General features: G+C 40.0%; 1 protein-coding gene across 9 annotated transcripts in view; it reads left to right on the top strand.

Moving 5' to 3' along the window:
- Nucleotides 1–17,247, top strand: part of TRPM3 (transient receptor potential cation channel subfamily M member 3) — a 608,143-nt gene that overhangs the window by 354,432 nt on the left and 236,464 nt on the right. For 6 of the 9 annotated variants that reach the window (XM_061425526.1, XM_061425525.1, XM_061425532.1 and 3 more), the window contains one exon: nucleotides 8,572–8,646. The exons of the other annotated variants lie outside the window; for them this stretch is intronic. In XM_061425526.1, coding sequence (XP_061281510.1) covers nucleotides 8,572–8,646 — 75 coding nt within the window. The remainder of the gene's footprint in view (nucleotides 1–8,571; nucleotides 8,647–17,247) is intronic. 9 annotated transcript variants of the gene reach the window in all.

The following is a 17,247-nucleotide window of genomic DNA, read 5'->3' as shown; positions in this document are numbered from 1 at the left end:
ACCTCTTTGCCATAATGGCTCTAAGGAAGATGTTTTTCATTTGAACAGACACACCAACCTGCTTACCAGCAGAACTGACTCACAAAGTAAATCAGAATTTCTGGTTCAGCAACACCCTCATTTAGCACCACTGCTTTGTATGTTTCAGGCTCAGTGACTCCAGAAATGTGCTCAATGCTAGGGGCTGTCCTGTCAGAGTCCTTGGTGTTCAGAGAAATCCTAGAATCCACAGTTACTAGCTGACTTGAGACAGAGGCCCAGCAATGTGGTTGCTTTACCTGCAGGCCCTTGAAGAGCCTACTCACTAGAATTCATTGCCAAGGGAATATTTTGATGCACCAAGGTCCTAAGAGAATAAAGAGTTTAAAACTGAATACAAAGAGACCTCTAAATTTAATCTATAAATTACTGGGAATTATTTTGGAAATAAAGGAGCAGGGCAGTAATATAAGCCTTGAGTGAATGAATAAAATCATGACATAAAATGCTATAAAGTAGTGCTTTTTATGTCTCTGATTTCCCTGGACTATACTTTTAAGCCATTAAGTCATTTCTGACTCTTGCGACCCCCTGAATTGCAACACTCCAGGCTTCCCTGTCCTTGACTATCTCCCTGAGTTTGCTCAAACTCATGTCCTTTGAGTCAGTGATGCCATCCAACCATCTCATCCTCTGTCACCCCCTTCTCTTCTTGCCCTCAATATTTCCCAGCATCAGGGTCTTTTCCAATGAGTTGGCTATAGATTTCTTATATGCATTAGTGTTTTCATCTTGTTAAATTATGAAGACAACTTACCCTGGAAATTTGACATAGATCATCTAAAGAATATTATTGACATCCTTACTGTTTACCAACCTCTCTGACACCAGAACTGGCATAATATTATGCATAGTAAATGCTCAGTCAAGAGTTGTTGATTTGGTATTGAATACATTTAAGTGATTTTGACTCATTCATATTTTATAAGAAACGTGCAAACTTAATGTTTTCAAAAAAATTCTAGAAATATTTTAGCAAAAGCAGCATTATCGAAATAAGCAGATAGTTTCCTGGGTAGCTATTTTAAAAGATTTTAGTCATTTATATATAAATAAATAATTTATATCATAAATACTACATATATTATTTATTCTTATTATGACTGTTAAGTGAGTCTCATTGTATTGATGCAAAACACAAAAGACCAGGCCTAAGTGTCAACAATAACAGAGATGGAGGTAGAAGGCAAAGGTGTGAATTACATCAGAGTTTCCTTGGAAGGTTTTCCATTTTGTAGTAGGTTGGATAGAAATACAGTAAGAAGTTGGAATTAGCATGGAACCATCATGTCCCTCACCCATGATTGACACTGCAAACCTAGCGAGACATTTTCCCACTGAGCCTTGATACAGCTAGAACCATTTTACATTCATGAAGACACAGGTTCTGCTGCTGTAACAATGACTCAAAACAATGGATGCCTCAGTAAGACAGAAGTTTGTTCCTTATACATGTGTTATTCTGAACGTGAGTCCAGACCTGATGTAGTGCCCTCACAGTGTTGAGGACTCAGATATCTTCTCTCTTTTTTTTTTGCTCTGTACATCCCTGTTTTCATGGTCTGTGGGAACACACTATCACACCTAGATTCTGGTCAGAAGGAATCAGGAAAAAGTCGTAACCCTTCCCCTTAAAGGCACAATGAGGAGGTCATATACAGGATTTTGGCTTACATGCTATGTTCACATCTGGCAAAAAGTAGATTCGAAACTATCCTAGGCAAAGAGCTAGAATTCTACCACTATGAAGGAAGAGAATAGATATCGGAGTACAGTCAGTAGTTTTTGCCACACCTTTCCAGCATAGCATTTCATATGGTTATGAAGAATGGGCTGGGGTTGGCACGTGAGGTAAAGCTTACCTGCCATTCATAAGTAAGATACACCTATACGTTTCAGTGTGTTCACTGAGGAGCTTTGTCTATAAATAACATCTGTATCATATGCTTCATCCTGTGCCCTTTCACTCTTCATCTGTGTGTTTCTTAGTGATATATAGTTGAAAAGTTTTGCACTGGCTCAAGGATAGATTGTAATTTCCCCTTGAAATTGGATTGAGATATGCCATCTAAAATTGTATACATTATTTTAAACTGTATTAATTTAATTAACTTTTTGGGTTAACCCAAACAGATCCTCTTAGCCTCAAACTGATTGCACAGGCTGTGCTGGTATAATTTATATACATTCCATAACAGATCTGTAGCCACATATATTTTACACATCATTTCTAACCTTTAAATGCCTAAATATTAAAAATACATAGAACAGATTCTGTTCTGTGTTTCTATGATGTTGTGTTTAATATTTCAAAGATAAAGCCTGGGAAATAATTTCATGTGGCCTACAAAGGATTATACTCTCGGTAACAGGCAGTAGAATGGAGATTGGTCACCCCTCAGATCATTCCTGAGGAGGAAAGGTTGTAACTGAGTCTTGGCCTAGTTGGGGAAAAAAGGATGAAAAATCCTCCTTAGGGAATAAGAGCAACCTATCTTCTCACTCTGTTGAGAAAATGTTTGAGAAGACCTGAAAAGCAGATGCATTTGTGTGGGATTTAAAGCTTTCTTGTTCCAGTTATCCAATTAGACATTCCTACATTTTATAACCCCTAAGTGATAACTAGCAGTTTGGCAAAATATAACTGAAAGGCTCTTGAAACCTTCTGAATGCCTGAAAATATATAATTAAGTTATTTGCTGACCCTGACAGTTATAAAAAATTAATTAGTAGCACTTTGCTTAACAAATGGTAAATGGTCACCTTGTTTTAGAGACTGAAATACATGTGTCATTACTGATCCAACCCTAGGTAGCTTTTGTTTTGATTTTAGCTTTTATTCAGTAAAACTAAAAAGGTAGAACTAAAAATAGCTGGGGTTTCTTTCCTATCTTGTTAAGTGAATAAACCTAGGAGGATCTATTTAATAAAACCATAGGCCAGCACTTTGAAAATAGACCTTACCTTTCCTCTGTAGATACTCTTTGTATTGAATGGTTTCTTGGCCTATTTTTGTACTTTGCCTAGTATACTTTTCCCTTATCTGTTTCTAATACCAAATTCAGAGCTATTGTGAGTTTTTCATTCAGACAGACTGTTTCTGTAGAAAACAGATTCAATGTTTAGAAACTCCATTAGAAATTAGTATGTTATTCTTGTTCAGTTGCTCAGTCATGTCCGACTCTTTGCAATCCCATGGACTGCAGCACACCAGGCTTCCTTGTCCTTCCATTTCCTGGAGCTTGCTCAAACTCATGTCCATTGAGTCAGTGATGCCGTCCAACCATCTTATCCTCTGTCATCCCCTTCTCCTCCTGCCTTCAGTCTTTCCCAGCATCAAGGTCTTTTCCAATGAGTCAGTTCTTTGCATCAGGTGGCCAAAATATTGAAGTTTCAGCTTCAGCATCAGTCCTTCCAACGAATATTCAGGGCTGATTTCCTTTAGGATTGACTGATTTGATCTCCTTGCTGTCCAAGGGACTCTCAAGAGTCTTCCCCAACACCACAGTTCAAAAGTATCAATTCTTTGGCATTCAGCCTTCTTTATGATCCAACTCTCACATTCATACATGACTACTGGAAAAACCATAGCTTTGACTAGATGGACCTTTGTTGGAAAAGTAATGTCTCTGCTTTTTAATATGCTGTCTAGGTTTGTCATAGTTTTTTTCCCAAGGAGCAAGCATCTTTTAATATCATGGCTGCAGTCACCATCTGCACTGATTTTGGAGCCCAAGAAAATAAAGTCATATGTTTCCATTGTTTCCCCATCTGTTTGCCATGAAGCGATTGGACAGGATGCCATGATCTTCGCTTTTTGATTGTTAAGTTTTAAACCAGCTTTTTCACTCTCCTCTTTCACCTTTATCAAGAAAATAGTATAAATAAATTCAAAAAACAAATGGAAAAGCAAAGAAAATATTTACATCCATGACAAAGATATCATTTACATAATAAGCAAAGGGCATCTACAAATCCAAAAGGAAAATCCTGTAAGAAAATGGGCAAAATATATTAACAGGATAATTGGGGGGTGGGGGGCATGGCAGCACAGTGTGGAGTGCTCAACTTCACTCAAAATTAAAGAAATGAAAGCCAAGCCAACAATGAAATGCTTTCTAACCTATCAACATGGACAAAAACCAAAGTTAAAATTATCTAGTGTCAATAAGTATGTGTGGAAATCTGTATGGGAGGGTGGGCAAATATGGGCAACCTTATTTGGAAGATAATTTGGCTACCCTGTTAAATTTTAATGTACATACACTTTTTTACTTCTAGGAATTTATTTTATGCATATTTATTGTCATATTGTTTACAGTAATATAAATGGAAATAATTCAAATATTCACCAATAAATGACCAATTAAATTCAACACACACCACTAATCTTGCTGGGAAAATCCCATGGACAGAGCCCGTGAAGTTGCAAAGAGTTGGACACAACTGAGTTAAGTGACTGAGCACACATGCAAATTACATGTAGACATACAGTGAAATGCTTTGAAGTTATTATGAAAAATGTAATAGTTCTGTTTGGGCTCATATGGAAATATATCCAATGGTAGTTTTATGTTCTTTTTCTTAAGTGAAAGCCTACTGAACAACAGTATAACTGTGTTTATAACCACATTTACGTTTTCTTAATTATGTATAACAGGTTTGATGCTTATATTTGAGAATAGGTGAAATCAGAACCAAAATTATCTTCCCTGTTTAGATTTGGTAAATGACAAAATGCCCTAAATTTATTCCCAGTCCTTAGCCATAATCAGATATCCTAGTGTGATGGGGCTACTGGAAATACCCTACTTTTATATCTCTACTGTGAGCACAATTCTATAGAGCTAAATTGTTCATTTTCCTTTTACTAGGCTCTTGGGTACCCTATAGTCCAGCTCCCCTCTTCCTGGATCCTACTCCCTATGATGGAGCAGGCTCACACTCAACTCAGTCAAAAGCCGTTTCACTCTGAATATTGTCTGTAATGCTCACACTGGAATAAAAGGCTCCCACTATATTCCTGACTCCACTATGCTCTTAAGATGTTTTATATGGAGACAAATACATGTCAAAAGTTCTTCAGCTTTTCAAAATGTGGCAAGAAGGAAAACTCAAAAAAATCTGTCACCTAAAATAAATAGTGATCACTCCCTGTTAATTTCCCCCTGATACTTCTTCTGTCACTCTACCAGTATTTACTTGTATATCTTAAATATACAACACAGTGGAGAGGTGGCTAGATAAATAAGACATAACTGTGCACTTGAACGGAGAAGGCAATGACAACCCACTCCACTACTCTTGCCTGGACAATTCCATGGATGCAGGAGCCTGGTGGGCTGCAGTCCATGGGGTCACTAACAGACACGACTAAGCGACTTCACTTTCACTTTTCACTTTCATGCATTGGAGAAGGAAATGGCAACCCACTCCAGTGTTCTTGCCTGGAGAATCGCAGGGATGGGGGAGCCTGGTGGGCTGCCATCTATGGAGTCGCACAGAGTTGGACACGACTGAAGCGACTTAGCAGCAGCAGCAGCAGCAGCAGTGCACTTGAAGAACTTAGAGTTTTGTAATTAAGTTAACAATAACTAGCTATCAAGTGCTATTCTAAAAATTTTACCAGAAATAACTGATTTAATCCTTACAACAACCCTGTGAAATAAGTACTATTATTATTCCCATTGGCCAAAAGAAAAACTGAGGCAAAGAGAGGACAAGTAACAGCTCCCAAAGTCGGACTGTTAGTAAGTGGCAGATCCAAGAAGTCTGCCTGCATCCGCACCTCAACTGTTGTGCTCCATGTCTTCTCAGTATGAAAGGGCTGCATTGAACAGCAGCAGGTGTTAAATGCCCTTGAATGATATGAAGTACAACAGGAATTCAGACCAAAAGCTTCTGGATGGAATGTTTATGGAGGGGGAGTGGTCAAGGAAGATTTTGATAGATGGAATCAGGGTAACAGATTGCAAGCACCATGCAGGTGAAAGCTTTCAGTATTTAGAAAGGTAGTGCATAGCATGTGTCTACTTACATTTATTTTACTTTCATTAAATTGTTTTCCCTATCTTCATAAGCAAAATTTCAGCTGCAAATATAAGGTCTATATGTGAACTAGGCTTAGTTTGTTTTTTAGGAAACAGGATCATCAAAATCATACGGATAAGATATGGATGTTTCATTGTTTCCCTTTTATTGAAGCTTCTTAATAGAATGTTATCAAGATAGAATATCATATAATGTGATAAACAGGACTTATTATGTATGCATAGATTAGATGGGGCAGAAGCAGAGCTATTCATATGTTCATATTCTATATTTCATAACTGTAAATTATCATAGATATTATGTATACATATATATTTCATCTAGTTCATTGCCTTCATTTCTCAGATAGGAAGGCCCACTTGGAAAAGGTCAGTCATGTGTCCTACCTAAATTCATAGTGAATTAACTGGCACAACTTTTACCTGAACTCAGGACTCCAAACTTCAAATCTGCTACTCTTTGCTCAACATTGTTATCCCCTTAGTTTGGGAGATACTTCTCTTATTCTTTTTAACAAAGCACCAGGAGACCTCAAATAAGAAAAGGTTCTCCAGCCACCAGAGGAAGGAATAAAGCAGGGCACTTGGGATATCAACCTTATTTGATGCAAAATCCTTAGCCCTTTATTCTCCCATTTTCCCCCTTGAGACCATTTTCTCCACTGCATCCTGAAGGGTAAACAAGGAAGTATCAGGAGAATTGGAATCACAGTCAACTGACAGCAGATGTTCAGACATTTCCATTTTTAGCCATGCAACAAATCTGGTTGATCTGCACTAAAATGTCATTTAACTTTTGCTCATTAGGGCTTGGTAACTGTGGAGGGAAAAAAAAGAAAGAAATTAAAAATACCAGTGTGCTGTTCAGTCTGCAGGAAGATGCAGCTAAGCCAATTTTGTGCTGGGTTCCTTAAACAAGTGCTTTTGTGTTAAATTTCCAGGAGGATTTGTGTCATCAACTCTTTGAGGTTTTGCTTATAGTATTTAGCAAGTGGTCTAATTGTTGCATACAGTGAGTAGTAGAGCAGCCTTGGGAGGTATGTGCTCCCAAGCTGAATTTCTGTTCTCAGGAATGTGCTAATTAGTAAATTTAGGGGTTTGATTCCTGGATTGGTAAATTCCCCTGGAGAAGGAAGTGGCAACCCACCCCAGTACTCATTCTTGCTTGGAGAATCCCATGAACAGAGGAGCCTGGCAGGCTACAGTTCATGGAATCACAAGAGTCGGACATGACTTAGCACTGTCTTTGGAAAACATACATTAGTTACTCTTAGTTTATTATTTTGCAACCTATTGAGAATCCAGAACAGCCAACCCTTATATTTTGTGCTTCAAGGAATATTGTTATGAAAAAGCTGCTCTGCCAAGTTACAGGCACTGAGGAATTACCAAGTAATGTTCCCTGAAAAGTGGGGTGGGACCCATCTATACCTCTCACCAACTAGTTACTCCCTGCCCAACCAACAACAACTGGCGCGCTTTCTAGAAACCTAACTTGATCCAAGAAAACTAAGTCTGGAAGATCTCACTTGAGGATCTGGGCCCCTCTGTAAATGCTGTTTTAGGGAAGGAGCAAAGGGGGCAGAGGCAGATTCTCCTGAGGCCTGGATTTGAAATGAGATCCTGCCTGAGGCATCTAGCCTTTAACTAGCTTGTTAATAAGTTACCATTCCAGAGACATGACTCACCACTAAATTTATCTAGAATGGGTAGAATAGCCAAATTGGTAGGAAACCTATTATAATGAAATGTCTTCAACTTCTTTTGAAGATAGATAGATGATAAAGATATATAATCTATATGACAGATAGACATGGAAATAGATGACTCTAATTAATCATTTTCTTGGCTGATAAAAGAAGAAGAGAGGGAAATGTGGGGATCTCTTCAGTAAATAACATTAGGTATGTTGAGTGACACATTGGCATTGGTTTCAGTTCCCCTTTAAAAGAAAATAAGTACATTGGCCTCTAAAAAAACTACTTCTTTTAGGTCAAAAGTAGCTAATTTTGTGAGAATAAGACACATATTTCTAGAAATTAATAAGAAGACTTTTTAAAGGAGGGTGGGAGGAATCCATTTCTTGTTTGGTCTCAGAAGACATATTATTAGTATAATTAGTATAACAACAACAAACATTTCTTGAGGATTTACTGAGTGCTAAGTATTGTTATAGGCACTTAACATGGTTTGACTCATTTAACTCTTTAACTCCTATAGCAGTTACCTAGACTGAAACAGAATGATGAAGGATATGTCCAGCAAAGGGGATGTTTATTTTAAGGGCCTGTTCAACTGAAGGAGCAACGAGGCGTGGAATAGCTGGTGCAGAGTGCTGTCTGATGCTGTGCATAGATCTGAATATGCAACCTGAGTTGCCATCACATGTGTACATTTACAAATTGGGCGATCAGTCTGCTTTAATAAAATGTGTATGTGACGGTTGGCTTGTAGAAATTTCAAAGATTTTATTTTTTGACAGGATGCCTGCCGTTTTTCTCTCTTGACTCCCGCTTGTTTTATTCATTTTGGGGTAGTTGCCAATTAGACCCAATTGGTAAGTATAATTAATGGACAACATGAATCTCCTCTTAAACCCCAACCAAGAAAATTAACCATAGAAATAGTAATTTCCTTTACACATTCCTAACACTATCCCTCCCTGTGACTGCTGTTTATCTCTATCTCTTCTAAAACATCCAACCACATCAGAGGTTAACTACTCTCTATTACTTATCATCCCAATAATACCACATAAGATGGAGAAGAGAGAAGTGAGCATTTATTGAAGTCCTAGTATATTCCAGGCACTGTGCTAGCATTTTCATGTATACTGTCTCTCTTAACAGTCACAAAAACCCTTCAAAGTAGGAATTATTATCTACCTTCTTTATAGTTGATGAAATGGCATCTCAGGGTAGTTAAGCCCTTGTTTTATTATCCATTGGTGGCACAGCCAGGTGCAAACCTAGGCTGATGGGATTCCAAAATTGTTGCTCTTTTTGCCCCATATAAGAAAGCATTATTTCATCTAAAAGGACCTTTCTCTAAAATGTTGTTACCTTGGAGGGTTTAGGGGTCATGATTTCACTCAACAACTGTTTGAACATGAAATCTCTGTCAGGCGTGGGTTGAACATTGATTCAGTTGGGGTTAAGCATTGGCAGAACTTTTGGGTGGAGGGATTGTGGTTAGTGGCAAGATGGTAGGGGAATTCACAGGAACAGGATCAGGAAGAAGTAGGATGGGGTGGTGGCATGGGCGGCAGGCGTGAAGACAAATTGAGGAGTTCCTGGTCGTGTGCCCATGGCTACAGTCTTTCTTCATGTGACTCGTGGACTTCCCTTTGTCATCCTATGCCTGAGAATATATGAAGGAGGCTGGGAAGGCAAAGGGACGTTCAATTGTCATCACCGGCATCTTTTTTGATCATTGCACCATCATCCAATACATTGCGGGTAACCATGACATGAATTTTCCATCACTGAGCTCATAACTATTCCATGAGATAAATAACAAGTAAAAGTTATAGCAGAACTTCATCCGGGGAGCCCTGAAAGTAGGAAGCAGTGAATTTAGATTCTCATAGACTGATAGCCCTGGATTCAAATCAAGTGACCTGAAAAGGATGTTAAACTTCCTCTGAGCAGCTTACATATACATCAGGAACATCTCATTGTCTTCCTTGGATGCTCTAACATGTTCAGCCTCATCATTGAAAATTATTACTACTGGCAGACTCAACCATTCAAGGAGAAGACCATCCAAAATACATGATCAGCTAACTGTGGACTGTAATAACTTGCCATTTTCTTGATGCTGTCAACTGAATGTTGTTTGAAGTTTTCTTTGACTTTTAAAGAATTTTCCCTTCAAAGAATAGGTTGTGTGAAGAAGACAGTTACAGTTTAGATATCTGCCCTCTGTTCATCTTATAAAATGACTTGACGGAAGTTAGCTGTGACACTGAACTGTTTGCCATGCTTCTTAATGAGAAGTCATTTTGTCAGTCAAGATAATCACGGAGTTAAAAAAATAATATTGAAGGAATAGAACACATTTTAGTGAAACCTGTTTCTTGGTATTTGCCTGTCTCATTTATCTGACTTATTTTCCAGTTTGAGCTAGGAGCACTGTCTTTTTTAGGAAAGACCTCATTCCACATTGGAACTGTCTGTTCTGGGACTGGGACAGTTCCCGTCAACAAATGAGTCTGAACTGGGGAACTGACCACCATTCTAATAAGATCTACTAGGTTCTCTTACATGTAGGAAAGGATGCTGAGATCGCCTTTCAGATTAGAAAGATTTGGGTTGGAAATATTTGACTGACATTTTGGTCTGAGTCAGCAACATTTCCTTTTACTGGCAAAACTAACAGCTTCCTCTGATGATAACATAAACCTCCTTGATGGAACTCAGTCTTTTCCTCCTTTCACGGCTGATTGGAAGACCTTGCATATCTTTTCATCTGTTTTTCCAGCTTTCTTCTCCTTCCTAACACCTGTGGACCTTATGTCCCACCCATTCCAAGCTACTTGCAATTTCTCTTAAGTGACATACCCTGTTGGATGTGTTTTTGTCCCATTTTGACATTTGTGGAAATTCCAGCCTTTCCCAACTCTACTTACTGGCAAAATTCTACACTCTTAAATCTCAGCTTGAAAATCTTCTTTTCTCTGAAATCCTATCAGAACCCCCCAAACCCGAGACACACACACACCCCCCCAAGTGATTGTCTTAGACTCAGCTGTTTACCACATAACCCACGTTCCCACAGCACTCCATAAACCTGTGTTGTAGCACAGCCTCTTTGACAGAGTGGTTGTCTGTTTGTGTGTACCCCTTCCCCATCACCTGCAGATTGTGAGCTCCCTGTGAGCAGAGCCTGAGTCATCCTCACCTTTGTCATCATGCAAAGCTAGCACAGTGCCTGGCCCATGTAGGTAGGTGATCAATAAATTATTATAAACATCAATATTTGATTTTCTGGCCTTATTTTAACTCTCATTTCTAGCCTGTTGTAAAAATATAATAGACATGTTTAGAAACTACAAGCTATATAGAAAGGACACATAATAAAACAGTAATACCTAAACTCAGGGAGGATAAATAAATAGAAATGTGTACAGGCAGAGACCATCATGCATACTTCCAACTATCATGGGCATAAAAGCATTTATTCTGGAAATTTGACTGTGTTTCTGTTGACTCGTGCTTGTGGTTAAATCATTTCTGTCTTGTGGATTTAGATAGTCTTAGGATATACATATTTGTGATAACCAGTGCCAACATGGCTTCATTATTTCCACTTACATAGAAACAGAAATAAGTATTGATTTTTCCCCACTTACCTAAAATGATAATTGCCCACGGCTGCTTTTCAGTCTAGATTAGTATCAACCATTCAGTAGAAATGTGTAGTTAACTTTAGAAAGTTAGACAAACATAAAATAGATAGGAAAACTTGTGCTGACTGATTACTTTTCTGCCATAATCAACAATTTTACAGTGGGATATAATTGGAGAAAATAAGGTATCTCACTAGGGGGTCTTTAAAAAAGGCAGGCTGAGATTTTAATTCACTAGTGACGGATCAGGCTAGAGAACTTGTCATAAGACCTTTCAAAGCCCCTTCTCAGGATTTAAAATAATTTACCCACCTTTTCAAAATAGTGTTTGGATCATTTCAAGCCATTTAAACTAGTGGATAGAAGTCTATATTTAATATAGACTTGGAAAATGACTAGAAATAGTACTCCCAAGATGTCAGTTATAAAGCTGTTGTAAGTTTTAACAGAATAAAATAAATCTTTTAACTTAAACTTGTAGCTGAAGATCATTAACCCCTGAAAAATATGAGAAAAATAGAGATGTTATGCCCTCATTTTGGCCAAATAAGCAAGCAGCTTTTTTTGTATTTTTGGCATCCATCGCTGAGGCAAACAAGCACTCTTACCCCTCACTGAACAGGCTGTCCCTGTTCTGCAAGGAGGCCAGATTTCACAAGCCGTGCAGTCCCACATGCCACAACCCTGCAGGCAAACACTCAAGTCCTAAATCCCAGGCAGAGGAATCAACAGATCTTGTTGGCTAATGAGCCTTGGCATCTCTGGGTCCACATGTGTTCTCTGGCCAATTCCTGGTGGAATGAGGCAGGTGCACCTTTGCTAAAACAGTGAGGCGGGGGGGTGGTGAAGATTAAAGAGTCAGCTTTTCTGGCCATCAGACGAATCTGAGCTGAGCCCTTCCTCATTAGCAGCATTTCTTTCACCCAAAAGAACAACACAGGAAGTGAATATTGACTCTGTTGCACATCAGAATTTAATATGAAGTCATGGGGGAGTTTGGGGAGAAGTGGAAAGTTCACTTCACCCTGTATGTCCTTCTATCCTGTTTTCTTGGTATGCGTGGAACAGGGTTTGTTTTGTTCCATTGATTTATTTGTTTCCATTTTCAAGTAATAAGAACTGTTGTTGGGTGTATGAATTATTGTTCATAAAGTTGGGCATGTAGGGAATGTCACATAATAGTTTTCTTTAATTCGAATAAATCCAAGTCCCCTTTCCAGCTAGTTTTGGTAAATTTAATCTTTATCTATTATGTCTCTCCTACACTCTCTCTCTTTCCCTTCCCTCCACCTCCCTCCTTCCCTCTCCCTCTCCTTCCCTCTCCCTCTCCTCTCTCTCCCCTCTCTCCTCATACCTCTTGCCTCTACCCTTCTCCCCTCCTGCTTCCTCTCTCTCTCCCTCCCCCATCTTCTCTCTCCCCCTACATCTCTCCCTCTTTCTTCTCATCTCTCCCCTCCCCACCCCACTCTCCCTTCTCTCTCTCCCCCTACCCCTCCTCTCTAATGCTTATGGTGTACCAGGAGAGTTGAATAAGAGCCTCTTAACCTCCCTCAGCCAAGGTGACCAGTGGTAACAGTGACTGTCCAAGCCTCTTTGGTCCCAGGTGGAAGGCTCTGGTGCTCCCTGGCTGAGGAAAGCCAGCAGCATCTTTGCTGAAGCTGGCATCCCCATGCCCAGGGCTCTGCCGACCCAGACTCAGCTCCCCAAGGCACACTTCATAGCAGCCTTGTCAGACCAGAAGTCTGTGCCAATCCCGCCCTTATGGAGCTTACATTTGGGTGGAAGGTGACAAAAAACAAATAAATAAAATACATAGTGTATTTCATAGTGAAATGTGCTGGGGAGAGAGAAAGAGAGAGAAAGCAGAAAGGGGAGTACAGGGAAGGGGCTGCAAATATCAGTAGAATGAGAGGAAGACTCCCCGAAAAGGAGACATCTGAGTAAAGACTCGGCGGAAGTGCGGGAGAAATCCATGTGATGTCTTAGGGGAAACCATTTCCAGCTGGGGAATCAGCAATAAAAAGGCACAGAGGTGGGAACGTGAGCAACACATTTGAGGAGCATCAGGAAGCCTGTGTGGTCATATGGATGAAAGAGGAGGAAGGGAGTTGGAGAGGAGGCCAAAGAGGGAACAAGAGCCAGAGAGGACAGAAAGACCTATGACTTTCACATTCACTCTGTGGCAAATGGAACTTGTAGAGTTTTGAGCAAAGGAATGGTCTTGTATGTTTCAACAGAATTGCTGTACCTGCTGAGTTGACAGTCATCCAAATTGGCAGCAGGAATGACATCAGAAAAGCCAGCCAAAATGACAATAATCCAGACAAAAGCCAGGGGCGGCTTAGACTAAGGGTGGCAGCAGTTGAGGAGGTGAGAAGTGGTCAAATTTGAGCTGTGATTTGAAGGTAGAGCAGGCAAGATTTACCATAAGATTGGATATGGGGTATGGCTCCAGGTTTGGGGGGCTGATCAGCTAGAAGAATAGAGTTGCTGTTTCCCAAGTAGAAAAGACTGTGAGGGTGGGGATGGTGGGGATGAGACAATATCAGGAGCTTAACTTGGACATATCAGATCTGAGAAGCTTCATAGCATGTGTGGAGACTGAAAGAGAAGCACAGTTATGTGAAACTCAAGTTTGGTGGAGATATTTGGCCTGGATTCATAAAGATGGAAGTTGTCCATGTGTTGATGGTATGGGAAACCATTTAGTGGATGAGATCACCAAGACAGTGTGTGAGGAGAGGACAAGACAGAGAGAACCAAGAACCAAGGTTTAAGACAGTCCTTCTATAAGCAAAGGAGATGAAGGAACTGCTTATTAAGTGAAAGGGAAACCAGAGATGAATGCTATTTGGAAACCAAGCAAAGAACATATTTCCAAGAGGAAGGAATGACCAAGGAATGGATTTTAAATAGTTGGTTGTAGGGGCTGAATTGCAAGAAGAGTACCTACTTTCCAGTGTAGGCAGTAGTCTACCAACCATGTGCAGCTGATACAGAGAACGTATGTCAGTGCTTTGCTGACATAGGTCTCCAGCTTGGTTGGTTTCTCATTGATCATAGGCATACTTGGACTTGGCAAACTAACAGATGTTGCCTTATATGAATCATTTTTAACATTAGTTACTCAAAGGTTGGCAAGCTATGGCCTGTAGGCCAAAACGAGCACGTTACTTACCTTGTAAACAGAGCTTTATTGGAACATAGCCAGGTCAGTCCTCCTTCTTTCCTGTACCATCTCAGGCTGCTTTTGTGCTGTAGTGGCAGAGTTGATCACTTGCAACAGAAATCACCTGGCCTGCAAGGCTGAAAACATTTGCTGTCTGGCTTGTTATAGGAAAAGTTTGCAGACTCCTGTTTAGACTTTAATAGACTATTGGAAATATAACAAGGATATTTCAGTACTACTGCAGGGGCTTTCATGTTAATTTACTCCAAGGGGCACATCTTAGATTTCACTTCTTTTCAAAGGCCAGAGTCTCCACTCCCTGCACTGTGAAGACAGTAGTTCTCAAAGTGTGGTCCCTGGACCAGCAACAATAGCATCACCCAGGAATTTGTTAGAAATGTACATCCTCAGGCTTCCCTTGTGGATCAGCTGGTAAAGAAATGCACATCCTCAAGTCCCATTCTAGACCCACTGATCAGAATGTATTTTAGCTGATCCTCGAGGTGATTCTGGAGCATGCTAGGTTTGATAGCCATCCTGCTAGAGAAGGTACTAATGGTAAGAAGAGCCGAGAACTGAAAAATGGGCATTTCCACCCACCCTTTCTTGTGATAATTTTCAGTGCACAAACTAGTTCTTTGCACATTAGAATCAGGGTTTTAAGAGCAGTCCTTTGAGTGTCACACTCTTTTATATATATATAAAACATTAGGATAACCCTAAAGTGCTAACCCTAATAAGTTAGCACTTATTATTGCAGTCAAATGACTCTTCATGGCAACAGTAGTAATAAGCCAAGTGGCTGCTGCTGCTGCTAAGTCGCTTCAGTCGTTTCCGACTGTGCGACCCCAGGGACGGCAGCCCACTAGGCTGCCCCGTCCCTGGGATTCTCCAGGCAAGAACACTGGAGTGGGTTGCCATTTCCTTCTCCAAGCCAAGTGGCTACTTCCCACCAACCTGACAGAGTAGGATAATGAGGTTAACCACCTCCAGTGATTAAGGACCCAGAATACCCCTGCATGCCCCTAGGTTTTGACTATCTGATTTCTCATCACGATACCCCAGTGTGCATAAGAGATTGAATGTAATGAGGCATTTATTTATAAGAGAGAAAAGAAGTGATTTATTTCCAGCACCAAGGATATGCTAGAACATGAGAAAAACTTTAAATTGATCATTCCCCCCTAAAGGATTTATGCAGGTGCTGCTGATATTGTTGTTGCTATTTTCCTTTGCTTAATGATCTAATCCTTCCTTGGAGCTTCATCCCTCTGTGTGTCTAGAGGAAGAAATATCTCTGATAATGAACAGCTGTGCTTTATTTAGATGGCACTAGAAACTGGATCTCAGGAATCAGGGAGGGGCAACTAGTGAGTCGTGGCTTTTGTAAGCCAGGAAGAGGCAAGCAAAGAGGCAGTGAATAAACTCAGGCTCCTTTCTAAATACCTGAAATTGGCATCTGTTTTAAAAAATCTGCTAGAACTTCATTTGAAACCTTAGAGAGATCATATGTATAGGTTTGTCCAAAACTAAATAGTTCTGGTTTTCATCCCCCAGAAATGATTAATGATGACCTCTTCATTTATGAGAACGCCCTGGTTTTTGTATGATAAATTACATAGTCACCATAGTGAGAGACAAGCCAAGTAGAATGCAGAGTGCAGGCTCTGAATTTCCTAACAGACCTCTGTTTGAAACCCTGTTCAGACTTGTAATTTGCTCTCAATGCCTCCATTTAACTGTAAAATGTGAATGATAATACCTCTATCATAGAGTTGGTGAGCAAATTGAGTGAGCATGTACAATCTGCCTGGCTGAGTGCCCAGCAACTGGTGGGTGCTCTAGCTCTAGCTGCTACTTCACCTGTGGGGGAAAGAGCCTTCAGTCAGTTGGCTGAGTAGACTTCACTACATATAGTCATTCACTGCAACCCAGAAATTCATAAGCACCTTGTTTGGGCTCCATTTTTTGATAAGCTTTTTAAAATCTGTGGCAGTTGTTGTTTCCTTTTAAGGAACTATAAGGACATTAAGGAAAAATTGTCTTCAGAAAAGGCTTTATTTGCATTTGAAAAATAAGATTATGCTCACAAACTTGAACCAGAGGCTCAAATTTGTTAAATGCTGCTTCAAAATGAATGCCAGAAACAGAAATAACAGCATTGTGATTCATGATGTTGGACCTTGAGGAAGTCCAGTAAATTATAACTCACTCTTGACAGGACAAGATTCAAATTGAGAGTTGAACACTAGAGTCAAGCAGATGGAGATCAAAATATCACTTTTATTAATGATGAAGTAGTTGGAGATAATGACTTAGTGTGAGGGCCAAATGGGTTTGCCTGCTTACTTCAGCCCATAGGCAGCTAATCACTGACAGGCACTGGTCCATGGAGGAAAAGGAAAAAAGATGATAAATCCTCCTCACCAAAAGACTTTTCAACCAGGTTGCTGCTGCTGCTGCTAAGTCGCTTCAGTCGTGTCTGACTCTGTGCAACCCCATAGATGGCAGCCCACCAGGCTCCCCCATCCCTGGGATTTTCCAGGCAAGAGTACTGGAGTGGGGTGCCATTGCCTTCTCCTCAACCAGATTACTCAATTATATATGTGGAGATGAGAAAGAGAAGGACAGAAGGCTAG

This window comes from Bos javanicus, chromosome 8 (assembly GCF_032452875.1).
Source record: "Bos javanicus breed banteng chromosome 8, ARS-OSU_banteng_1.0, whole genome shotgun sequence".
Classification (NCBI taxonomy): domain Eukaryota; kingdom Metazoa; phylum Chordata; class Mammalia; order Artiodactyla; family Bovidae; genus Bos; species Bos javanicus.
Note: the sequence above shows the minus strand (reverse complement) of the source record. Positions and strands in the feature narration are given on the sequence as shown.